Source organism: Cherax quadricarinatus, chromosome 20 (genome assembly GCF_038502225.1).
Source record: "Cherax quadricarinatus isolate ZL_2023a chromosome 20, ASM3850222v1, whole genome shotgun sequence".
Lineage (NCBI taxonomy): Eukaryota > Metazoa > Arthropoda > Malacostraca > Decapoda > Parastacidae > Cherax > Cherax quadricarinatus.
In genome coordinates, this window is record NC_091311.1 from 17,164,146 (window position 1) to 17,189,211 (window position 25,066).

The 25,066-nt window shown below is 40.2% G+C and overlaps 1 protein-coding gene across 1 annotated transcript in view; it reads left to right on the top strand.

Moving 5' to 3' along the window:
- The window catches only part of snRNP-U1-70K (small ribonucleoprotein particle U1 subunit 70K), a 128,086-nt gene that overhangs the window by 21,178 nt on the left and 81,842 nt on the right, over positions 1-25,066 (top strand). The window contains exons 3-4 of the mRNA XM_070087086.1: positions 3,309-3,340; positions 15,379-15,460. Of these exons, the coding sequence (XP_069943187.1) occupies positions 3,309-3,340; positions 15,379-15,460 (114 nt within the window). The remainder of the gene's footprint in view (positions 1-3,308; positions 3,341-15,378; positions 15,461-25,066) is intronic.

Here is a 25,066-nt window from a genome sequence, read left to right on the forward strand (position 1 = left end):
CATCAGTGGTTCGTCAAAGAATAACTCGAAACATTCCAGTTCAGTGGCATTGTTCCCAAGTGCACAAGATAGCCGTATTCCACTTTGGCTGTCATCAAACTGGTGGGGATTTGGAACAAAATTGACAGCTTCCTGCCAATCCCAGGTGCATTCTGCTGGTGGGTACTGGACAATGACAGGTGGTTGTGGTTGTGGAGGTTGTGGTTGTGGAGGCTGGTGTGGTGGGTGAGTGGGGGATGGTGGCCTTTGTTCTAGATCAGCTGAGGCAGCGGCGTGGGTGGCAGCGTTGGTGGCAGCATGGCCCACTGCTGGTGCCTCACCGCCGGCACCACTACCACCACGCACATTTTCCATCCCAATTGCAACAGTATCTTCGTCATTTTCACTGTCTGTTCCTGTTGTACAGCCACGGGATGTACTCTGAGATACACTCCTTCCCCTTGGTATAACATATGGCACACTACCAGAGCGCATATATCGTCGTATATACTGACGCTTCACTGGGGAATATTGCACTTCACTATCACTACTGGAACTAGTTTGAAGAGCTTGTAGTTCATATTCACTATCACTATCATCACCCATGCTCTCATCTGAGTCTGGGATTTGGGAAAATAGAAGTTTCCTCTTGGGTTCTGGAACAACTGAACGTGAACACGAGGGCCCAGCACCAGAGGTGGAAGGCTGAGGGTCGTCTGGGTTTTCTTCACTATTACCGATATTATGGTCATTAGTTTCGGTCAAAACCTCACTAAAACCACGAAACTCATCTTCACTGGCACTTCCATCACTATTAGAACTGTCACTGGGGAACAAAAGTGTCCCAATTCGCCGAGGAGTGAGGAGCTTCTTACCGCGAGGCATGGTGGACATTGTTTACTAAGAGGGCATTCCCACAATGCACCACTGGGTCCCAGATTTTTTTTCTACCGCGCACACCGACCACGCAGACCCATTCTCTCGCACCTAGGCCTACCAGCCTTTTCGCGCGAGATTTGAGACCGCTAGAATTTATGCGTACTAGTACGTCAAAAACCCCTACGCGTAAGACGTACTAGTACGACCAAAACCCTCAAAGGGTTAACGAAATCTGCGATTTGCGAATCAATTTTCCCCATGAGAAATAATGTAAATACAATTAATCCGTTCCTGATACCCAGAAGTATTAAAACAAAAAAATTTTTTACATGAAATATACATGTAGTACATAAACAATACAATGGGAAATGATGAATGAAACATTAACAGCATAACACTTACCTTTATTGGAGATTCTTCTTAGTGTATGGGAGACTGGAGGAGGAGAGAGATTGGATTGTTTATAGTTTGGAAGGGGAATCCCCTTCCAGCAACACCTCAGGTACCAATTGCTTTTCTGTGGTTGCTTCTCTTCTCTGTTTCTTAATGCCACTAGGACCACCTTGAGAGTCACTGAGTCCTGTCTCGCAAAATAACTGTCCAGAGAGCTCTGTTTCTGGCATCTCTTTAAAACTTCCCTAAAATGGGCCAAGACTTTGTCACTGTACATGTTGCCAACATGGCTTGCAACAACCTTGTCAGGGTGATGTTTCTCCATAAAGCTTTCCATCTTACCACACATAGCAAAAATCTCTTTAATTTCTGAAGAAGGCACCATCTTCCATCTCTGTTCCTCCTCCTCTGCAGCAAGATTCTGAGCTGCGATCTGTTGCTGTTCCTGCTGAAGCTCTTGCAGCTTCTCAGTGGTGAGCTCTTCGTTGTGGTCTTCCACCAATTCTTCCACATCCTCCAAACTCGCATCCAACCCCATGGAACTCCCCAGTGCCACAGTTGATTTTACAACAGACATAGGCTCATTAGGGTCAGTCCGAAACCCTTCAAAATCCCTCTTGTCGACACAATCTGGCCACAGTTTTCTCAAGGCAGAGTTCAAAGTCCTGGTAGTCACTCCCTCCCAAGCCATACCTATAAGGGTTATGCAATGGAGGATGCTGAAGTGTTATTTTTTTATTTTTTTTTTATTATCACACCGGCCGATTCCCACCAAGGCAGGGTGGCCCGAAAAAGAAAAACTTTCACCATCATTCACTCCATCACTGTCTTGCCAGAAGGGTGCTTTACACTACAGTTTTTAAACTGCAACATTAACACCCCTCCTTCAGAGTGCAGGCACTGTACTTCCCATCTCCAGAACTCAAGTCCGGCCTGCCGGTTTCCCTGAATCCCTTCATAAATGTTACTTTGCTCACACTCCTTAGGGTCAAGTGAGTGTCTGTGGTCACAGTCAAGCACCTGTGAAACATTGCTTTTGTGTAGAGTTTTTTAAAGTTTGCAATGACCTGCTGGTCCATGGGCTGGAGGAGAGGGAGTGGTATTCAGGGGCAAGAACTTGACTGTGATGAACCCAAACTCCTTGAAAATTAGGTCATCCAAGTTTGGAGGATGAGCAGGTGCATTGTCCATTACTAGCAGGCACTTGAGATCCAATTTCTTTTCCAGGAGGTAATTCTTCACACTAGGGCCAAACACTTCATTGAACCACTCGACGAAAATTTCCCTCGTGACCCATGCCTTACTATTAGATTTCCAAAACACACACAATTTACTCTTCATAACATTGTTTTTCCTGAACACACTGGGATTTTCAGAATGGTATACTAGTAATGGCTTCACTTTGAAATCCCCACTAGCATTAGCACAGAACATTAGCGTCAGCCTGTCTTTCATAGGCTTGTGTCCTGGCATTGCCTTTTCCTCCTGTGTAATGAAGGTCCTCGTTGGAATTTTCTTCCTGTTTCGTCACAATTGAACACTTGTTCAGGTTTCAGTCCTTCAGCCTCTATGTACTCCTGGAATTCATGCACATATTTTTCAGCTGCCTTGTGGTCTGAACTGGCAGCCTCACCATGCCTTACCACACTGTGTATGCCAGTACGGTTCTTAAATCTCTCAAACCAACTTTGCTGGCCTTAAATTCACTCGCATCACCACTATTTTCAGGCAATTTCTTTACCAAATCGTCATGCAACTGCCTAGCCTTTTCACAAATAATTGAAGTCATAAGAGTATCTCCTAATTGTTTCTCATTTATCCACACCAATAATAACTTCTCAACCTCTTCGAGTACTGTTGATCTCATTTTTGTCAGCATAGTTACCCCCTTTGCAACAACAGCATCCTTGATTTCCTTTTTCTTGGCCATTATGGAACATATGGTTGTGTAGGGTTTCTTATACATCCTGGCCAGTTCGGCCGCACTTGTACCACTTCATATTGTTCAATGATGTTTTTCTTAAATTCAATCGTATTTCTAACCTTCTTTACCACAGGCTTGGCGCTAGGAGCTTTCTTTGGAGCCATGGTAGCTTATTTAATACTTGCAAGCACTAAAATAGAATATTATGAAACATTTTGCTGGAGCACATGAGGGGACCTTCGCTCACTGGTAAACAAAGGCAGACTGGCTGCCGCCCCGGCGTGAGATGAACGCGTCCCTGATGAACTACTACTCGCGAGTCAACCTATGAAAAGCGAGTCCATGTTTATACGAAAATACCCCTATGATTTCCGAAATCTATGATTGCCAAGAACTACGAAAAGCGAGGGACCACTGTATCTCCATGGGGAAGTGGAACAGAATTCGTCCTCTGTAAGCCATGCATGTTGTAAGAGGTGACTAAAATGCCGGGAGCAAGAGGCTAGTAACCCCTTCTCCTGTATAAATTACTAAATTTAAAAAGAGAAACTTTCATTTTTCTTTTTGGGTGACCTTGCCTCGATGGGATACAGCCAGTTTGTTGAAAGAAGAAAAGAATTTGTCTACTATGAATGTCAGGCTTATTGGACAGTAATTTGAAGGAATGGACTTATCCCCCAATTTGAACATAGGAACAACATTAGCCATCTTCCACATCTCTGGCACAACACCAGTAAGGATGGACGAAGTTTAACACACTCCTTAATGGCTGACAAAATTCCATCTTGCATTCCTTAAGTACCCTGGAAAACAATTCACCGGGTCCCGGGGACTTATTTTGCTTCAGTTTGTTTATCTGTTCGATAACCATGTCCCTCGTGACAGTAATGTTTGTTAATTTGAATTCATCAGGAACTGAGTAATTGTTAATTTCTGGAATCTTGTTTATGTCCTCCTGTGTAAAAACTGTCAAAAAAGTCATTAAATAGGGAACACATTTCCAGTTTGTTATCAGTCAGCTGTCCATTCCCAGTTTTCAGAGGTCCTACTGTTTCCTTCACATTCGTCCTATACACTTGAAAGAAGCCCTTTGGATTGGTCTTTGATTCATTAGCAACTCTAATTTCATGGTCATGTTTAGCCTTTCTAATCCTCTTTTTTAAGCTGAATATATTGGTCAGTAAGGTTAACCTCTCCTCTTTTGATGCACCTATAAATTCCTCTATTCTTCCCAAATTGATGCTTTAGCCTCCTGTTAACCCATTTAGGATCGTACCACCAAAAAAATTCTTCTCAACTGCTGAGCTAACGCAAACACTGTGTTATTTGCAGAGTTCTAATATGAACTTTATAATTATCTAAAAATCAGATGTTCTGCACCAGATAGACAGACAAGTAGGAAAGTAGAAAGATGTAGGAAATTTGTACTACAAATTTAAGCTGTATCAGACTACTGGGATAATTACTAATGGAGCAATTTTTTACTTGAAAACAGCCAGATATGGGAGAACTATGTATAATTTTTAACACTAATTACACAGTACAGTGCCTGAAGGCTGGGTGGGGATACAGATGTTCAGTGGGTCATGAACATAATAATTGCTATATACGGTATCGTGTAATATTGTTAAAATAGTCTTTATGTAGGTGATAACTTTGGTTATAATCATGTTGATGAACTTGTGTGGTTGTGATGAATGGTTTTGAAAGCCGTCAAGTTGAAGAACTGAGACACTTATGCAACATATGGGAATCTTTATTGAAGAACATTTCTTCAGTAAAGATTCCCATATGTTGCATAAGTGTCTCAATTCTTCAACTTGTGTGGTTTTTCACGTAGATGTACAATGAAACCTTGGGTTACGAATGCCCCACCATGCAAATTTTTCAGGATATGAACAGTCACTCGATCGATTTTTTTGCTCCTGGATACGAACGATATTTCAGGATGTGAACTTCCCCCTCAAGGGAGGTTCCTTGGTGAGGAGCTCTTGATCAAGGGAATTGGATCTGTGCTCCACTTCCCTAAATTAATAATTAATATTATTATTGTTATTATTATTATTATTATTATTATTATTATTATTCTTTCTTTCAACACACCAGCCGTATCCCACCAAAGCAGGGTGCCCCAAAAAGAAAAATGAAAGTTTCTCTTTTAAATTTAGTAATTTATACGGGAGAAGGGGTTACTAGCCCCTTGCTCCCGGCATTTTAGTTGCCTCTTACAACGCGCATGGCTTACAGAGGAAGAATTCTGTTCCACTTCCCCATGGAGATAAGAGGAAATAAACAAGAACAAGAATTAGAAAGAAAATAGAAGAAAACCCAGAGGGGTGTGTATATATATGCTTGTACATGTATGTGTAGTGTGACCTAAGCGTAAGTAGAAGTAGCAAGACATACCTGTAATCTTGCATATTTATGAGACAGACAAAAGACACCAGCAATCCTACCATCATGTAAAACAATTACAGGCTTTCGTTTTACACTCACTTGGCAGGACGGTAGTACCTCCCTAGGTGGTTGCTGTCTACCAGCCTACTACCTACAATTTTTTTTTTTCAACAAGTCGGCCGTCTCCCACCGAGGCAGGGTGACCCAAAGAGAAAGAAAATCCCCAAAAACAAAATGCTTTCATCATCATTCAACACTTTCACCTCACTCACACATAATCACTGTTTTTGCAGAGGTGTCCAGAATACAACAGCTTAGAAGTATATATGTATAAAAATACACAGTATATCTCTCCGAACTGCCAATATCCCAAACCCCTCCTTTAGAGTGCAGGCATTGCACTTCCCATTTCCAGGACTCAAGTCCGGTTACATAAAATAACCGGTTTCCCTGAATCCCTTCACTAAATATTACCCTGCTCACACTCCAACAGATCGTCAGGTCCCAAATATCATTTGTCTCCATTCACTCCTATCTAACATGCTCACGCACGCTTGCTGGAAGTCCAAACCCCTCGCCCACAACACCTCCTTTACCCCCTCCCTCCAACCTTTTCGAGGACGACCCCTACCCCGCCTTCCTTCCCCTACAGATTTACACGCTCTCCATGTCAATCTACTTTGATCCATTCTCTCTAAATGACCAAACCACCTCTACAAACCTTCTTCAGCCCTCTGACTAATACTTTTATTAAATCCACACCTTCTCCTAATTTCCACACTTAGAATTTTCTGCATATTTACACCACACATTGCTCTTAGACAGGACATCTCCACTGCCTCCAACCGCCTCCTTGCTGCAGCATTTACAACCCAAGCTTCACACCCATATAAGAGTGTTGGTACTACTATTCTTTCATACATTCCCTTCTTTGCCTCCATAGATAACATTTTTTGCCTCCACATATACCTCAATGCACCACTCACCTTTTTTCCTTCATCAATTCTATGATTAACCTCATCCTTCATAAATTCATCCGCTGACACGTCAACTCCCAAATATTCGAAAACATTCACTTCTTCCATACTCCTCCTCCCCAATTTGATATCCAATTTTTCTTTATCTAAATCATTTGATACTCTCATCACCTTCCTCTTTTCTATGTTCACTTTCAACTTTCTACCTTTACACACATTCCCAAATTCGTCCACTAACCTTTGCACTTTTTCTTTAGAATCTCCCATAAGCACAGTATCATCAGAAAAAAGTAACTGTGTCACTTCCTATTTTGTATTTAATTCCCCATAATTTAATCCCACCCCTCTCCCGAACACCCTAGCACTTACTTCTTTTACAACCCCATCTATAAATATATTAACCCTTTCAGGGTCGACAGGCCCTCTCAGAGACTTGTTCTCAGGGTTGGCAAAATTTGAAAAAAAAAAAAATTCTTATGAAAAGATAGAGAATCTTGTCTCAATCATAATGACACCAAAAGTATGAAATTTGATGGAAAACTTTGGGAATTATGCTCTCGCGAAGTTAGCGGTCTCGACGATGTTTACGCATCGGCGATTTTGCCCACTTTGAGCCCTATTTTCGTCCAATTCAGTGTACGTGTCGACAAAAATCATAACTATTTCGCTAGAACTCCATTTTTTCTATCAAATGAGTACAAGAAACCACCTATTTACTGATTTCAACTATCTAATACAGTGGTCAGAATTTAGCAATTTTGCCAATTTCATACAAATTTCAAAAGATGCCAATTTCCGAATAGGGTCCAGAATAAACAAGAAAAACATTCCTGGCACTAAAATAACATTTCCTCTGTTCATTAGTCATGTCCCCATGCCCCTCTTACATTCTTTTGCTTTCCACTTTGAATTTTTATTCTCACAAAAAAATTGAAGATTTTCTGTTATGCAGACTACTGCATTGGTGTAGAAATGGTATAAATAATATCAGCGCACTTGTGAAAGAATATTAGACTCGCCAGTTGATGTGTATTGGACGCATAGCATCATTTGTTTACTTTTGAACTATGGTAAAAATCGAACATTTCTGCTATTTTGAGCTCAATTTCAGGGTACTTTTTTTTGTAAAACCGGTCAAAATCATCTCAATTTCTGTAATATGTCTTCCATTCTATAAAATGAGACCAGGAAAACTATAATACGACAATAAATACCATACGAGAATGCAGTGCAAAGTCGCTGTTTTAATCCAAAAAAGGGTCAACTTTTTTTTTCTCATTACGCAATATGTGCTGCAGGATTTTTTTTATACCATGCATACTGACCACACAGACCCATTCTTTCATATGTAGGCACCTACCAGCTTTCTCTCACTAGATTTTAGGGTGCTAGAATTTAGGCGTACTAGTATGTCAAAAACCCTGGCTCGTAAGCCGTACTAGTACGGCCGAAACTCTGAAAGGGTTAAACAACCATGGTGACATTACACATCCCTGTCTAAGACCTACTTTTACCGGGAAGTAGTCTCCCTCTCTTCTACACACACTAACCTGAGCCTCACTATCCTCATAAAAACTCTTTACAGCATTTAGTAACTTACCACCTATTCCATATACTTGCAACATCTGCCACATTGCTCCCCTATCCTCTCTATCATATACCTTTTCTAAATCCATAAATGCAATTATAACTTCCCTACCTTTATCTAAATACTGCTCACATATATGCTTCAATGTAAACACTTGATCTATACATCCTCTACTCACTCTAAAACCTCCTTGCTCATCTGCAATTCTACATTCTGTCTTACCTGTAATTCTTTCAATAATAACCCTACCGTACACTTTTCCTGGTATACTCAGTAAACTTATTCCTCTATAATTTATACAATCCCTTTTGTCCCCCTTCCCTTTATATAAAGGGACTATACACACACTCCGCCAATCCCTAGGTACCTTCCCCACTTTAATACATTTATTAAACAAAAATACCAACCACTCCAACACTATGTCCCCCCCCTTGCTTTTAACATTTCTGTCATGATCCCATCAGTTCCAGCTGCTTTACCCCCTTTCATTCTACATAATGCCTCACGCACCTCCCCCACACTCGCATCCTGCTCTTCTTCACTCCTAAAAGATGATATACCTCCCTGGCCAGTGCATGAAATTACCGCCTCCCTTTCTTCGTCGACATTTAAAAGTTCCTCAAAATATTCTCGCCATCTACCCAAAACCTCCATCTCCCCATCTACTAACTCCTCTTCTCTGTTTTTAACTGATAAATCCATTTGTTCCCTAGCCTTTCTTAACTTGTTTAACTCACTCCAAAATTTTTTCTTATTTTCATTAAAATTCCCTGAGAGTACCTCTCCCACTATCATCTGCTCTCCTTTTGCACTCTTTCACCACTCTCTTCACCTTTCTTTTACTTTCCATATACTCTACTCTTCTTATAACACTTCTGCTTTGTAAATACCTCTCATATGCTACCTTTTTCTCTTCTATCACACCCTTTACTTCATCATTCCACCAATCACTCCTCTTTCCTCCTGCCCCCACCCTCCTATAATCACAAACTTCTGCCCCACATTCTAATACTGCATTTTTAAAACTATTCCAACCCTCTTCAACCCCCCCCACTACTCATACCTGCACCAGTCCACCTTTCTGCCAATAGTTGCTTATATTTCACCCGAACTTCCTCCTCCCTTAGTTTATACACTTTCACCTTCCTCTTACTTGTTGTTGCCATTTTCCTCTTATCCCATCTACCTCTTACTTTAACTGTAGCTACAACTAGATAATGATCCGATATATCAGTTGCCCCTCTATAAACATGTACATCCTGGAGCCTACCCATCAACCTTTTATCCACCAATACATAATCTAACAAACTACTTTCATTATGTTCTACATCATACCTTGTATATTTATTTATCCTCTTTTTCATAAAATATGTATTACTTATTACCAAACCTCTTTCTACACATGGCTCAATTAAAGGCTCCCCATTTTCATTTACCCCTGGCACTCCAAATTTACCTACTATTTCCTCCACAACATTTTTTCTCACTTTAGCATTAAAATCCCCAACCACAAGTACTCTCACACTTGATTCAAAACTCCCCACGCATTCACTCAACATTTCCCAAAATCTCTCTCTCTACTCTGTAGTTCTGTCTTCCCCAGTTGCATAAACGCTTAAAATAACCCACTTCTCACATCCAACCTTTATTTTACTCCACATAATCCTTGAATTAATACATTTATAGTCCCTCTTTTCCTGCCATAGCTTATCCTTCAACATTATTGCTACTCCTTCTTTAGCTCTAACTCTATCAGAAACCCCTGACCTAATCCCATTTATTCCTCTCCACTGAAACTCACCCACCCCCTTCAGCTTTGTTTCACTTAAAGCCAAGATATCCAGCTTCTCATTCATAACATCCACAATCATCTCTTTCTTATCATCTGCACAACATCCACACACATTCATTCTTCCTACTTTGACAATTTTCTTCTTATTCTTTTTAGTAATTTTTACAGGAAAAGGGGTTATTAGCCCATTGTTACCGGCATTTTAGTTGGCTTTTACAACACGCATGGCTTACGGAGGAAAGATTCTTATTCCACTTCCCCATGGATAAAATTATAAATAGTATAACCCCGTTAAGGGTTATTAAAAAAATAATGGTTTTATTATTATTATTATTATTATTATTATTATTATTATTATTATTATTATTATCCATACATACTATTAATACACTGTAGCAGGCCTGTTGGCCCATACTAGGCAGGTCCTTCACAATCCATCCCACTAACAGAATATTTGCCCAAATCAATTTTCAGTGCTACCCCAAGCAATAAGCTTCGAGAATTCTATTTACTCACGTGCAGGTTCCACTCAAATCCAACCCCTCTCACTCAGGTTTTTTTTTTTTTTTTCAACAAGTCGGCTGTCTCCCACCGAGGCAGGGTGACCCAAAAAAGAAAGAAAATCCCCAAAAAGAAAATACTTTCATCATCATTCAACACTTTCACCACACTCGTACATTATCACTGCTTTTGCAGAGGTGCTCAGAATACAACAGTTTAGAAGCATATACGTATAAAGATACACAACATATCCCTCCAAACTGCCAATATCCCAAACCCCTCCTTTAAAGTGCAGGCATTGTACTTCCCATTTCCAGGACTCAAGTCCGACTATATGAAAATAACCAGTTTCCCTGAATCCCTTCACTAAATATTACCCTGCTCTCACTCCAACAGATCGTCAGGTCCCAAGTATCATTCGTCTCCATTCACTCCTATCTAACACGCTCATGCATGCTTGCTGGAAGTTCAAGCCCCTCGCCCACAAAACCTCCTTTACCCCCTCTTTCCAACCCTTTCGAGGACGACCCCTAACCCTCTTTCCTTCCCCTATAGATTTATATGCTTTCCATGTCATTCTACTTTGATCCATTCTCTGTAAATGACCAAACCACCTCAACAAACCCTCTTCTGCCCTCTGACTAATGCTGTTATTAACTCTACACCTTCTCCTAATTTCCACACTCCGAATGTTCTGCATAATATTTACACCACACATTGCCCTTAGACAGGACATCTCCACTGCCTCCAACCGTCTCCTCGCTGCTGCATTTACCACCCAAGCTTCACATCCATATAAGAGTGTTGGTACTACTATACTTTCATACATTCCCTTCTTTGCCTCCATAGATAACGTTTTTTGACTCCACATATACCTCAATGCACCACTCACCTTTTTTCCCTCATCAATTCTATGATTAACCTCATCCTTCATAAATCCATCTGCCGACACGTCAACTCCCAAGTATCTGAAAACATTCACTTCTTCCATACTCTTCCTCCCCAATTTGATATCCAATTTTTCTTTATCTAAATCATTTGATACCCTCATCACCTTACTCTTTTCTATGTTCACTTTCAACTTTCTACCTTGACACACATTCTCAAACTCATCCACTAACCTTTGCAATTTTTCTTTAGAATCTCCTATAAGCACAGTATCATCAGCAAAAAGTAACTGTGTCAATTCCCATTTTGAATTTGATTCCCCATAATTTAATCCAACCCCTCTCCCGAACACCCTAGCATTTACTTCTTTTACAACCCCATCTATAAATATATTAAACAACCATGGTGACATTACACATCCCTGTCTAAGACCTACTTTTACCGGGAAGTATTCTCCCTCTCTTCTACACACCCTAACCTGAGCCTCACTATCCTCATAAAAGCTCTTTACAGCATTTAGTAACTTACCACCTATTCCATATACTTGCAACATCTGCCACATTGCTCCTCTATCCACTTTATCATATGCCTTTTCTAAATCCATAAATGCAATAAAAACTTCCCTACCTTTATCTAAATACTGTTCACATATATGCTTCAATGTAAACACTTGATCTACACATCCCCTACCCACTCTGAAGCCTCCCTGCTCATCCACAATCCTATATTCTGTCTTACCTCTAATTCTTTCAATTATAACCCTACCGTATACTTTTCCTGGTATACTCAGTAAACTTATTCCTCTTTAATTTTTACAATCTCTTTTGTCCCCCTTCCCTTTATATAAAGGGACTATGCATGCTCTCCGCCAATCCCTAGGTACCTTCCCCTCTTTCATACATTTATTAAAGAAAAGTACCAACCACTCCAACACTATATTCCCCCCTGCTTTTAACATTTCTGTCATGATCCCATCAGTTCCAGCTGCTTTACCCCCTTTCATTCTACGTAATGCCTCACGTACCTCCACCACACTTACATTCTTCACTCCTTCATTCCTGAAAGATGGTATACCTCCCTGACCAGTGCATGAAATTACCGCCTCCCTTTCTTCCTCAACATTTAAAAGTTCCTCAAAATATTCTCACCATCTACCTAATACCTCCCTCTCCCCATCTACTAACTCCCCTACTCTGTTTTTAACTGACAAATCCATACTTTCCCTAGGCTTTCTTAACTTGTTTAACTCACTCCAAAATTTTTTCTTATTTTCATTAAAATTTCTTGACAGTGCCTCTCCCAGTCTTTCATCTGCTCTCCTTGTGCACTCTCTCACCACTCTCTTCACCTTTCTTTTACTCTCCATATACTCTGCTCTTCTTATAACACTTCTGCTTTGTAAAAACCTCTCGTAAGCTACCTTTTTCTCTCTTATCACACCCTTTACTTCATCATTCCACCAATCACTCCTCTTTCCTCCTGCCCCCACCCTCCTATAACCACAAACTTCTGCCCCACATTCTAATACTGCATTTTTAAAACTATTCCAACCCTCTTCAACCCCCCCACTACTCATCTTTGCACTAGCCCACCTTTCTGCCAATAGTCGCTTATATCTCGCCCGAACTTCCTCCTCCCTTAGTTTATACACTTTCACCTCCCTCTTACTTGTTGTTGCCCCCTTCCTCTTTTCCCATCTACCTCTTACTCTAACTGTAGCTACAACTAAATAATGATCCGATATATCAGTTGCCCCTCTATAAACATGTACATCCTCGAGCCTACCCATCAACCTTTTATCCACCAATACATAATCTAACAAACTACTTTCATTACGTGCTACATCATACCTTGTGTATTTATTTATCCTCTTTTTCATAAAATATGTATTACTTATTACCAAATTTCTTTCTACACATAGCTCAATTAAAGGCTCCCCATTTACATTTACCCCTGGAACCCCAAATTTATGTACTACTCCCTCCATAACATTTTTACCCACTTTAGCATCGAAATCCCCAACCACCATTACTCTCATACTTGATTCAAAACTCCCCACGCATTCACTCAACATTTCCCAGAATCTCTCTCTCTCCTCTACACTTCTCTCTTCTCCAGGTGCATACACGCTTACTATAACCCACTTTTCACATCCAATCTTTATTTTACTCCACATAATCCTTGAATTTATACATTTGTAGTCCCTCTTTTCCTGCCATAGCTTATCCTTCAACATTATTGCTACTCCTTCTTTAGGTCTAACTCTATTTGAAACCCCTGACCTAATCCCATTTATTCCTCTCCATTGAAACTCTCCCACCCCCTTCAGCTTTGTTTCACTTAAAGCCAGGACATCCAGTTTCTTCTCATTCATAACATCCACAATCATCTCTTTCTTATCATTTGCACAACATCCACGCACATTCAGACTTCCCACTTTGACAATTTTCTTCTTCTTATTCTTTTTAGTAATCTTTACAGGAAAAGGGGTTACTAGCCCATTGTTCCCGGCATTTTAGTTGACTTTTACAACACGCATGGCTTACGGAGGAAAGATTCTTATTCCACTTCCCCATGGATATAAAAGGAAAAGTAATAAGACCAAGAACTATTAAGATGAAATCAAAGAAAACTCAGATGAGTGTGTATAAATAAACGTGTTCATGTATGTGTAGTGTGACCTAAGTGTAAGTAGAAGTATTTATCCAGCACAAATTTGAAACTGCCCAAGGTTTTAGCCTCAATAACCATACTAGGCAGATTGTTCCACTCATCAGCATAAGAACATAAGAATGGAGGAACACTGCAGCAAGCCTGTTGGCCCATACTTGGCAGGTCCTTCACAAATCCAGCCCACTAACAGAATAAGCACTACCCAAGCAGTAAGCTTTAATAATTCTATTTACTCACATGTAAGTCCCACTCAAATCCAACCCCTCTCACTAATGTATTTGTTTCTTCTTTTCTTTCAACGCACCAGCCATATCCCACTGAGGTGGGGTGGCCCAAAAGGAAAAACGAAAGTTTCGCCTTTTAAATTTAGTAATATATACAGGAGAAGGGGTTACTAGCCCCTTGCTCCAGGCATTTTAGCCGCCTCTTACAACACGCATGGCTTACGGAGGAAGAATTCTATTCCACTTCCCCATGGAGATAAGAGGAAATAGACAAGAACTAGAAAGAAAATAGAAGAAAACCCAGAGGGGTATGTATATATATGCTTGTACATGTATGTGTAGTGTGACCTAAGTGTAAGTAGAAGTAGCAAGACGTACCTGAAATCTTGCATGTTTATGAAACAGAAAAAAAAGACACCAGCAATCCTACCATCATGTAAAACAATTACAGGCTTTCGTTTTACACTCGCTTGGCAGGACAGTAGTACTTCCCTTGGCGGTTGCTGTCTACCAACCTACTACCTAGAACTAATGTATTTATCCAACTTAAATTTGAAACTACCCAAGGTTTTAGCTTCGATAGAACCTTGGGTAGCTTTAAAAAGAGATTGGACAAATTTATGAGTGTGAGGGGCTGGGTATGATTGGTGTCATGGGTATATAATAATATTAGAGAGGAACACTGCAGTAGGCCTGTTGGCCCATACTAGGCAGGTCCTTCACAGATCCAGTCCATTAGCAGAATCAACATACCCAAGCAATAAGCATTGACAGTTTTATTTACTCATCTTGACTGTGTGCTAGTAGTTACAGGAAGCTGACATTGAAGAAATGCTTAACACTGACAATGATGCACCTGTTGTGCATTCCTTGAGTGATGGTGAAATTAGATGAATTGTGTTATATAAATAAGCTGTAGAGTTGATATTAGCATCATATTGGAGTATTTTGTTGTGCCTCCTAAGAGCAGGAATTCCGCTGGAATGGATTAATACCATTTCAATTAGTTTAAATGAGGAAAATTGACTCAGCATACAAACAAATCGGGATGCGAACAAGGTCATGGAACGGATTAAATTCATAAGCCGAGGTTCCACTGTATATTTGTATAATTTTAGATGCTGAAAGGCTTGTATATTTAAGCTTTATATTTTCTTTTACAGATTGTTATGGTTCACAACATTAAGACTGGAAAGCCTCGGGGATATGCGTTTATAGAGTATGAACATGAGCGAGACATGCACTGTGAGTACCCAAAAATATGCAATGCCCAACCATGCACACTCAAAACAAAATCAACAGCAGAATTTGTGTCTAAGTTTTTATTATAATTTTTATTCATTATTGTTATCATCATCACTAATACTATTGTACTACTAAAACTTCTTATTTCATGATTTTCAATTTTCAATTTTTATTTTTATGGGCTGTTGTTGAGGGTTTAAGTGTAGTGTGGCTGTTAAAATAATTTATCTCATGAGTTTTATTATAGATTATATGAAAAAAGCTTTGCCACAAGCAGTGACTTTTTTTTTTTTAATTAATTGGTGATATATACCATTATAAAGCATTTTTGTGTGCACTTCCGCAATCTTGTCTCTAGTTGAACTCCTCAAATTTGGCAGTCATAAAGTGTTGTAATTTTTTTTTTTGTAAATATTGACATACAAACTGTTAACAGATATTTTGTATGTAATTTTAAAGTGTTAAAAATTTAAATTTGAAAATGAATGTTGAAGATTGAATTGATTAGTGAATAAGTTATGTAATGTGAGAAGACACGACTACTAACTTGGTCACTATATACATATATATACAGTGGTACCTTGGTATATGTCTGCTTTAGAATAAGTCCAACTTGGTATACATCCTGTTTGGATGCAAAAATTTTTCCTTGGTATACGACCTTCATTTGGAATACGACTCGCATGCTAGAACTTGTATGGGTCAAAATGAGTCGGGGAAACCGTGCGCTACCGTAGTTTACTGCTTTCTCTCTCGAGACGAAGTCATGACTGCCCACTAGCATCAGTACGCCCTTTTCTACCATTTAATGAACAACCCGTGCTGTAACTCTGTGAATTTTCACTTGATTTTGTGTTTTTTTGTATAAATTTTTAGTAAATTCATTAACCATGAGTTCCAAGAAAGTTAATTAGAAAAGCCAAGCAATGAAGAAAATGGTTAGGATCACCATGGAGGTGAAAAAAGAGATTGTTGAAAAGTATGTAAGTGGCGTGCGTTTCCGGGATTTGGCTGCTGCATACCATATACCAAGGACAATGGTATCTACGGTTGTGAAAAACAAAGATGTTATTAAATCGGCTAACATTGCGAAGGGGGTGAAATCGATTACCAAAGAAAGATCAGGGACATTAGAGTATGTTGAAAAATTGCTTTTGATCTGGATAACAGAAAAGCAGTGTGCTGGCGGTAGCATATCAGAGGCAGTGATTTGCAAACTGTTACATGCTGATCTTTTGAAAAACAAGGCAGGAATGAGCCAAGAAAGTGAATTGTTTAATGCCAGCCATGGCTGGTTTGATAATTTTAAGAAGAGAACTGGCATTCACAGTGTTGTGAGGCATAGAGAGGGAGCCAGTGCTGATAAAGATGCTGCCAGTGATTTTGTTACAGAATTTGTGGAGGCTGAGGGTTCTGTTCCCCAACAAGGTTTTAATTGTGACGAATAGGCCTGTTTTGGAAGAAAATTGCTAACAGGACCTATATTGCACAAGAGAAGGCATTACCAGGACACAAGCCAGTGAAGGATAGGTTAGCTCTCATGTTCTGTGCCAATGCAAGTGGGGATTGCAAACTGAAGCTTCTACTGATCTACCACTCTGAAGACCCGAGAGCCTTTAAAAAGCTTAACGTGCAGAAAAATCGGTTACTTGTAATGTGGAGGTCAAACAGCAAGGCTTGGGTAACGAGAGAATATTTCAGCAAATGGTTTAATGTTGTGTTTGGGCCAAGTGTAAAAAGTTACTTAAAGGAGAAAAACCTGCTTCTGAAGGCTCTCCTCATAATGGACAATGCTCCAGCTCACCCTCCGAGCTTGCAGGACTGTGTGTTGCCGGAGTTTGACTTCATCACTGTTAAGTTTCTCCCCCCTAACATGGCTCCTCTCATTCAGCCCATGGATCAGCAGGTCATCAGTAATTTCAAGAAGCACTTACACTAAAGCACTATTTCAGAGGTGCTTTGAAATGACCTCTGACAAAGAGTTAACCCTGGGAGAGTTTTGGAAAGATCACTTTACTATCACCCATTGCATAACTCTCATTGACAAAGCCTGGCAGGAAGTTTCATACAGAACAATGAACTCTGGTTGGAGGAATTTGTTGCCAGAAGCAGTGGCTGAAAGGGACTTTGGGGGCTTTGAGGCTGTGTATATAGTGGAGGATATTGTCTCTCGGGGCAGGTCCATGGATCTGGATATGAGTGATGGTGATGTGGAGGGGGTGGTGGAGGGGCACAGGGAAGAGCTTACCACTGAGGAGCTGTAGGAACTTGAGAAGGAGGAGCACAAGACTAAGATGGATGCACTCTCTTCAGGCTTGGAAGAGGAGATAGAGGAAACCCCTACTTCATTAATCAAGGAAATCTTTGCCAAATGGATGGACGTCAAAAACTTTGCAGAGAAGTACTACCCCAACAGAGTCCAAACAAGCCGTAATAGCATTGTCTGGAATGACCAGACAATATCACATTTCCGAAACATCCTGAAGAGAAGGCAGAAGCAAGGTTCTTTGGACAGATTTTTAGTAAAATTCAAACCTGGTGAGCTTCAACCAGGTCCAAATAAGAAAAAGAGACAGAAAAGAGAAGGGGACTCTCCTTCCAAACAATAACATTTTCTCCTCCTCCTTTCTCAGCACTATCCTAGTAGGCAGTTGACTCTTTTCAGCAAAGTAAAGTGAGGTTAAATTTGCATTTCATCTAATTCTTTTTTATTTATGTATTTTAGTATTAAGCAGTTAAAATTGTTTTATGGAACCCCATCAATGTATAATATGCCAATAACAATAGGATTATTTTCATGGGAACAGTTTAATTGTTTTCCCAATACAGTGGACCCCTACCTTACGATATTAATCCGTTCATGAGGGCTCATCGTAAGATGAAATTATCGTATGGCGAATTAATTTTCCCCATAAGAAATAATGGAAATCAAATTAATCCGTGCAAGACACCACAAACTATGAAAAAAAAAAAATTTTACCACATGAAATAATTTTAATACACACAAACTTAAGAAGACATGAACAAATATAATACTCTACTAAGAATACAATACATGACAGTTACCTTTATTGAAGATCTGGTGATGATTGATGGGATGGCAGGAGGGGAGTGTGGAAGTTATTGTTTAGAAGGGAAATCTCCGTCCAGTAGGACTTGAGGTATCAAGTCCTTTTCCGGGGTTACTTCCCTTCTTCTTTCGTACTTAGCAATTATCTCTTTCTTCATTTCCATGGTAATTTTCACCCTTTTTCTCGCAGGGTTGGCACTAAAAGCTTTCTTGGGGCCCATGGTGACTTATTTTGCAGGTACAATAACTAAAAACACTGATAATATGGAACGTACCGAATGTATGTGTGAATGCAACCGCACTGGCTGAATTGTAAACACTAGCACGCACGGGGCAGCTGAGACTACACATGGGACACGTCCCAGACGAATCGCGTGAGGCGAGGCAAAATTTTTGCGTTAAAATGTATCGTATGGCGGATTTAGCATAACGCAATGTCATCGTAAGGCAGGGGTCCACTGTATTTCTTACGGGAAAATTTGTTTGGTATACATCCTGTTTGGTATAAGCCCAAAGTCCTGGAACAGATTAAGGACGTATACTGAGGTACCACTAATTGAATCATGTTTCTTCATACTGGGTAAATGATTATACAGTTATGATTATTTAATATTTTTTGCAATCATTGTCTTTGTCTGCAGAGCATACCCACTTTAATCAGATTTTCCTGGATCTAGTCTTAATAATTTCACAATATTGTAGTTTTTACTGATTATTCTATTACTCAAGGAAGTAATATGATTTGATCTTGAAACAAATACTTTGGGTAGTGTGCACTGTATACTCTAAAATGGCATGATTAAATTTTTTTTTTTTAACACCAGCTCTCTCCCACCGAGGTAGTGACCTGAAAAAGAAGAAACACTATCTCCATCACTCACTCCATTGCTGTCTTGCCAGAGGTGCACTGATATTACAGTTATAAACTGTAAATATCCCCTCCCTCCCTTCAGAGTGCAGGCACTGTAGTTTCCACCTCCAGGACAAGTTTAGATCCCTTCATGTTACTTTGCTCATACTCCAATAGCATGTCAAGTCATGATAACTACTTGTCTCTACTATTATTTATCACATTCATACATGCTTGCTGGATGTCTAAGCCCCTCTCACACAAAACCTCCTTTACCCACTCCCTCCAACATTTCCTAGGACAACCCCCTACCCTGCCTTCCCTCCATTACTGATTTATGTGCCCACCAAGTGTTTCTTTCAACAAACCAGCCATATCCCACCGAGGCAGGGTGGCTCAAAAGGAAAAACAAAAGTTTCTCCTTTTAAATTTAGTAATATATACAGGAGGAGGTTACTAGCTCCTTGCTCCCGGCATTTTAGTTGCCTTTTACAAGACACATGGCTTACGGAGGAAGAATTCTGTTCCACTTCCCTATGGAGATAGGTGGAAATAAACAAGAACAAGAACTAGTAAGAAGATAGAAAACCCAGTGGGGTGTGTATATATCTGCTTGTACATGTATGTGTAGTGTGACCTAAGTGTAAGTAGAAGTAACAAGACATACCTGAAATCTCGCATGTTTATTAGACAGAAACACACCAGCAATCCTACCTTCATGTAAAACAATTACAGGCTTCTGTTTTATACTCACTTGGCAAGATGGTAGTACTACCTTCCTGGGCGGTTGCTGTCTACCAGCCTACTACCTAGGCCCACCAAGTCATCCTATTTTAGTCCATCCTCTCTAAATATCTGAACCACCTCAACAACCCCTCTTCAGCCCACTGGATAATACTTTTAGTAATCCCACACCTCCTGGTCTTCAAGCTACAAATTCTCTGCATAATATTCACACCACACATTGCCCTCAAGACATGACATCTCCACTGCCTCCATCCTCCTCTTCATTGCACCATTCACTACCCATGCTTCACACCCATATAAGAGCGTTATTACCACTATACTCTCATACAATTCCCCTTTTTTTGTCTCCATGGATAATGTTTGTCTCCACAGATACCTTGATGCACCACTCGCCTCTTGTCCCTTGTCAATTCTGTGGTTTACCTCTTCTTTCATAGACCTATCTGTTGACAACAATTCTGTGGTTCACCTCTTCTTTCATAAACCTCTCTGTTGACAATAATTCTGTGGTTCACCTCTTCTTTCATAGACCTCTCTGTTGACAAGTCTACACCCAGATATCTGAATACATTCACTTCCTCCATATTCCCACCTTCTAGTCTGATACCCAGTCTTTCATTACTTAATTTTTTTTGTTACTATCGTAATTTTGCCCTTTCCTATGTTGACTTTAATTTCCTCCCTTTACATACCCTCCCAAAATTTTCCACCAACTTTGCAACTTCTCTTCAGAATTTCCCAGAAGCACAGGGTCATTGGCAAAAAGCAACTGTGACAACTCCCACTTTGTGTTAGATTCTTTATCTTCCAATCTCTCACTTCTCCCCAACACCCCTGCATTCAATTCTTTTACAACCCCATCTATAAATATATTAAACCACCATTGTGACATCACACATCCCTGTCTAAGGTGTCCTTTTATTGGAAAATAATCTCCTCTCCTACATACCCTAACCTGAGTCTGTCCTTGTAAAAACTTCGAACTGCCTTCATTAACCTACCACCTATTCCGTACACTTGCAGCAGCTGCCACATAGCTCCTTTTCCACCTTGTCATATGCCTTTTCTAAATCTATAATTTTTTTTTTATTATCACACCGGCCGATTCCCACCAAGGCAGGGTGGCCCGAAAAAGAAAAACTTTCACCATCATTCACTCCATCACTGTCTTGCCAGAAGGGTGCTTTACACTACAGTTTTTAAACTGCAACATTAACACCCCTCCTTCAGAGTGCAGGCACTGTACTTCCCATCTCCAGGACTCAAGTCCGGCCTGCCGGTTTCCCTGAATCCCTTCATAAATGTTACTTTGCTCACACTCCAACAGCACGTCAAGTATTAAAAACCATTTGTCTCCATTCACTCCTATCAAACACGCTCACGCATGCCTGCTGGAAGTCCAAGCCCCTCGCACACAAAACCTCCTTTACCCCCTCCCTCCAACCCTTCCTAGGCCGACCCCTACCCCGCCTTCCTTCCACTACAGACTGATACACTCTTGAAGTCATTCTGTTTCGCTCCATTCTCTCTACATGTCCGAACCACCTCAACAACCCTTCCTCAGCCCTCTGGACAACAGTTTTGGTAATCCCGCACCTCCTCCTAACTTCCAAACTACGAATTCTCTGCATTATATTCACACCACACATTGCCCTCAGACATGACATCTCCACTGCCTCCAGCCTTCTCCTCGCTGCAACATTCATCACCCACGCTTCACACCCATATAAGAGCGTTGGTAAAACTATACTCTCATACATTCCCCTCTTTGCCTCCAAGGACAAAGTTCTTTGTCTCCACAGACTCCTAAGTGCACCACTCACTCTTTTTCCCTCATCAATTCTATGATTCACCTCATCTTTCATAGACCCATCCGCTGACACGTCCACTCCCAAATATCTGAATACGTTCACCTCCTCCATACTCTCTCCCTCCAATCTGATATTCAATCTTTCATCACCTAATCTTTTTGTTATCCTCATAACCTTACTCTTTCCTGTATTCACCTTTAATTTTCTTCTTTTGCACACCCTACCAAATTCATCCACCAATCTCTGCAACTTCTCTTCAGAATCTCCCAAGAGCACAGTGTCATCAGCAAAGAGCAGCTGTGACAACTCCCACTTTGTGTGTGATTCTTTATCTTTTAACTCCACGCCTCTTGCCAAGACCCTCGCATTTACTTCTCTTACAACCCCATCTATAAATATATTAAACAACCACGGTGACATCACACATCCTTGTCTAAGGCCTACTTTTACTGGGAAAAAATTTCCCTCTTTCCTACATACTCTAACTTGAGCCTCACTATCCTCGTAAAAACTCTTCACTGCTTTCAGTAACCTACCTCCTACACCATACACTTGCAACATCTGCCACATTGCCCCCCTATCCACCCTGTCATACGCCTTTTCCAAATCCATAAATGCCACAAAGACCTCTTTAGCCTTATCTAAATACTGTTCACTTATATGTTTCACTGTAAACACCTGGTCCACACACCCCCTACCTTTCCTAAAGCCTCCTTGTTCATCTGCTATCCTATTCTCCGTCTTACTCTTAATTCTTTCAATTATAACTCTACCATACACTTTACCAGGTACACTCAACAGACTTATCCCCCTATAATTTTTGCACTCTCTTTTATCCCCTTTGCCTTTATACAAAGGAACTATGCATGCTCTCTGCCAATCCCTAGGTACCTTACCCTCTTCCATACATTTATTAAATAATTGCACCAACCACTCCAAAACTATATCCCCACCTGTTTTTAACATTTCTATCTTTATCCCATCAATCTCGGCTGCCTTACCCCCTTTCATTTTACCTACTGCCTCACGAACTTCCCCCACACTCACAACTGGCTCTTCCTCACTCCTACAAGATGTTATTCCTCCTTGCCCTATACACGAAATCACAGCTTCCCTATCTTCATCAACATTTAACAATTCCTCAAAATATTCCTTCCATCTTCCCAATACCTCTAACTCTCCATTTAATAACTCTCCTCTCCTATTTTTAACTGACAAATCCATTTGTTCTCTAGGCTTTCTTAACTTGTTAATCTCACTCCAAAACTTTTTCTTATTTTCAACAAAATTTGTTGATAACATCTCACCCACTCTCTCATTTGCTCTCTTTTTACATTGCTTCACCACTCTCTTAACTTCTCTCTTTTTCTCCATATACTCTTCCCTCCTTGCATCACTTCTACTTTGTAAAAACTTCTCATATGCTAACTTTTTCTCCCTTACTACTCTCTTTACATCATCATTCCACCAATCGCTCCTCTTCCCTCCTGCACCCACTTTCCTGTAACCACAAACTTCTGCTGAACACTCTAACACTACATTTTTAAACCTACCCCATACCTCTTCGACCCCATTGCCTATGCTCTCATTAGCCCATCTATCCTCCAATAGCTGTTTATATCTTACCCTAACTGCCTCCTCTTTTAGTTTATAAACCTTCACCTCTCTCTTCCCTGATGCTTCTATTCTCCTTGTATCCCATCTACCTTTTACTCTCAGTGTAGCTACAACTAGAAAGTGATCTGATATATCTGTGGCCCCTCTATAAACATGTACATCCTGAAGTCTACTCAACAGTCTTTTATCTACCAATACATAATCCAACAAACTACTGTCATTTCGCCCTACATCATATCGTGTATACTTATTTATCCTCTTTTTCTTAAAATATGTATTACCTATAACTAAACCCCTTTCTATACAAAGTTCAATCAAAGGGCTCCCATTATCATTTACACCTGGCACCCCAAACTTACCTACCACACCCTCTCTAAAAGTTTCTCCTACTTTAGCATTCAAGTCCCCTACCACAATTACTCTCTCACTTGGTTCAAAGGCTCCTATACATTCACTTAACATCTCCCAAAATCTCTCTCTCTCCTCTGCATTCCTCTCTTCTCCAGGTGCATACACGCTTATTATGACCCACTTCTCGCATCCAACCTTTACTTTAATCCACATAATTCTTGAATTTACACATTCATATTCTCTTTTCTCCTTCCATAACTGATCATTTAACATTACTGCTACCCCTTCCTTTGCTCTAACTCTCTCAGATACTCCAGATTTAATCCCATTTATTTCCCCCCACTGAAACTCTCCTACCCCCTTCAGCTTTGTTTCGCTTAGGGCCAGGACATCCAACTTCTTTTCATTCATAACATCAGCAATCATCTGTTTCTTGTCATCCGCACTACATCCACGCACATTTAAGCAACCCAGTTTTATAAAGTTTTTCTTCTTCTCTTTTTTAGTAATTGTATACAGGAGAAGGGGTTACTAGCCCATTGCTCCCGGCATTTTAGTCGCCTCATACGACACGCATGGCTTACGGAGGAAAGATTCTTTTCCACTTCCCCATGGACAATAGAAGAAATAAAAAAGAACAAGAGCTATTTAGAAAAAGGAGAAAAACCTAGATGTATGTATATATATATATGCATGTGCGTGTCTGTGAAGTGTGACCAAAGTGTAAGTAGGAGTAGCAAGATATCCCTGTTATCTTAGCGTGTTTATGAGACAGAAAAAGAAACCAGCAATCCTACCATCATGCAAAACAGTTACAGGTTTTTGTTTCACAGTCATCTGGCAGGACGGTAGTACTTCCCTGGGTGGTTGCTGTCTACCAACCTACTACCTATAAATCTATAAATGCAACAAAAATATCTGTATTGTCTTAATGCTGTTCAGTTGTATGCCTTAATGTAAACAGTTAGTCTACACATTCTCTACCTTTCCTGAAGCTTCCTTGTTTATCTGCAGTCCTGCTCTCCTTTTTTCTCATTGTAAAAAGTAATTGGAGCCAGTTGCTAATTTGAGGAGTTCTTCTGTAGATGGATTTCTTGGAAATGAGCCACCTTTGTGAACAGAAAAGTTTTAATCACCATTTTGAAATAATGTAAATCAAA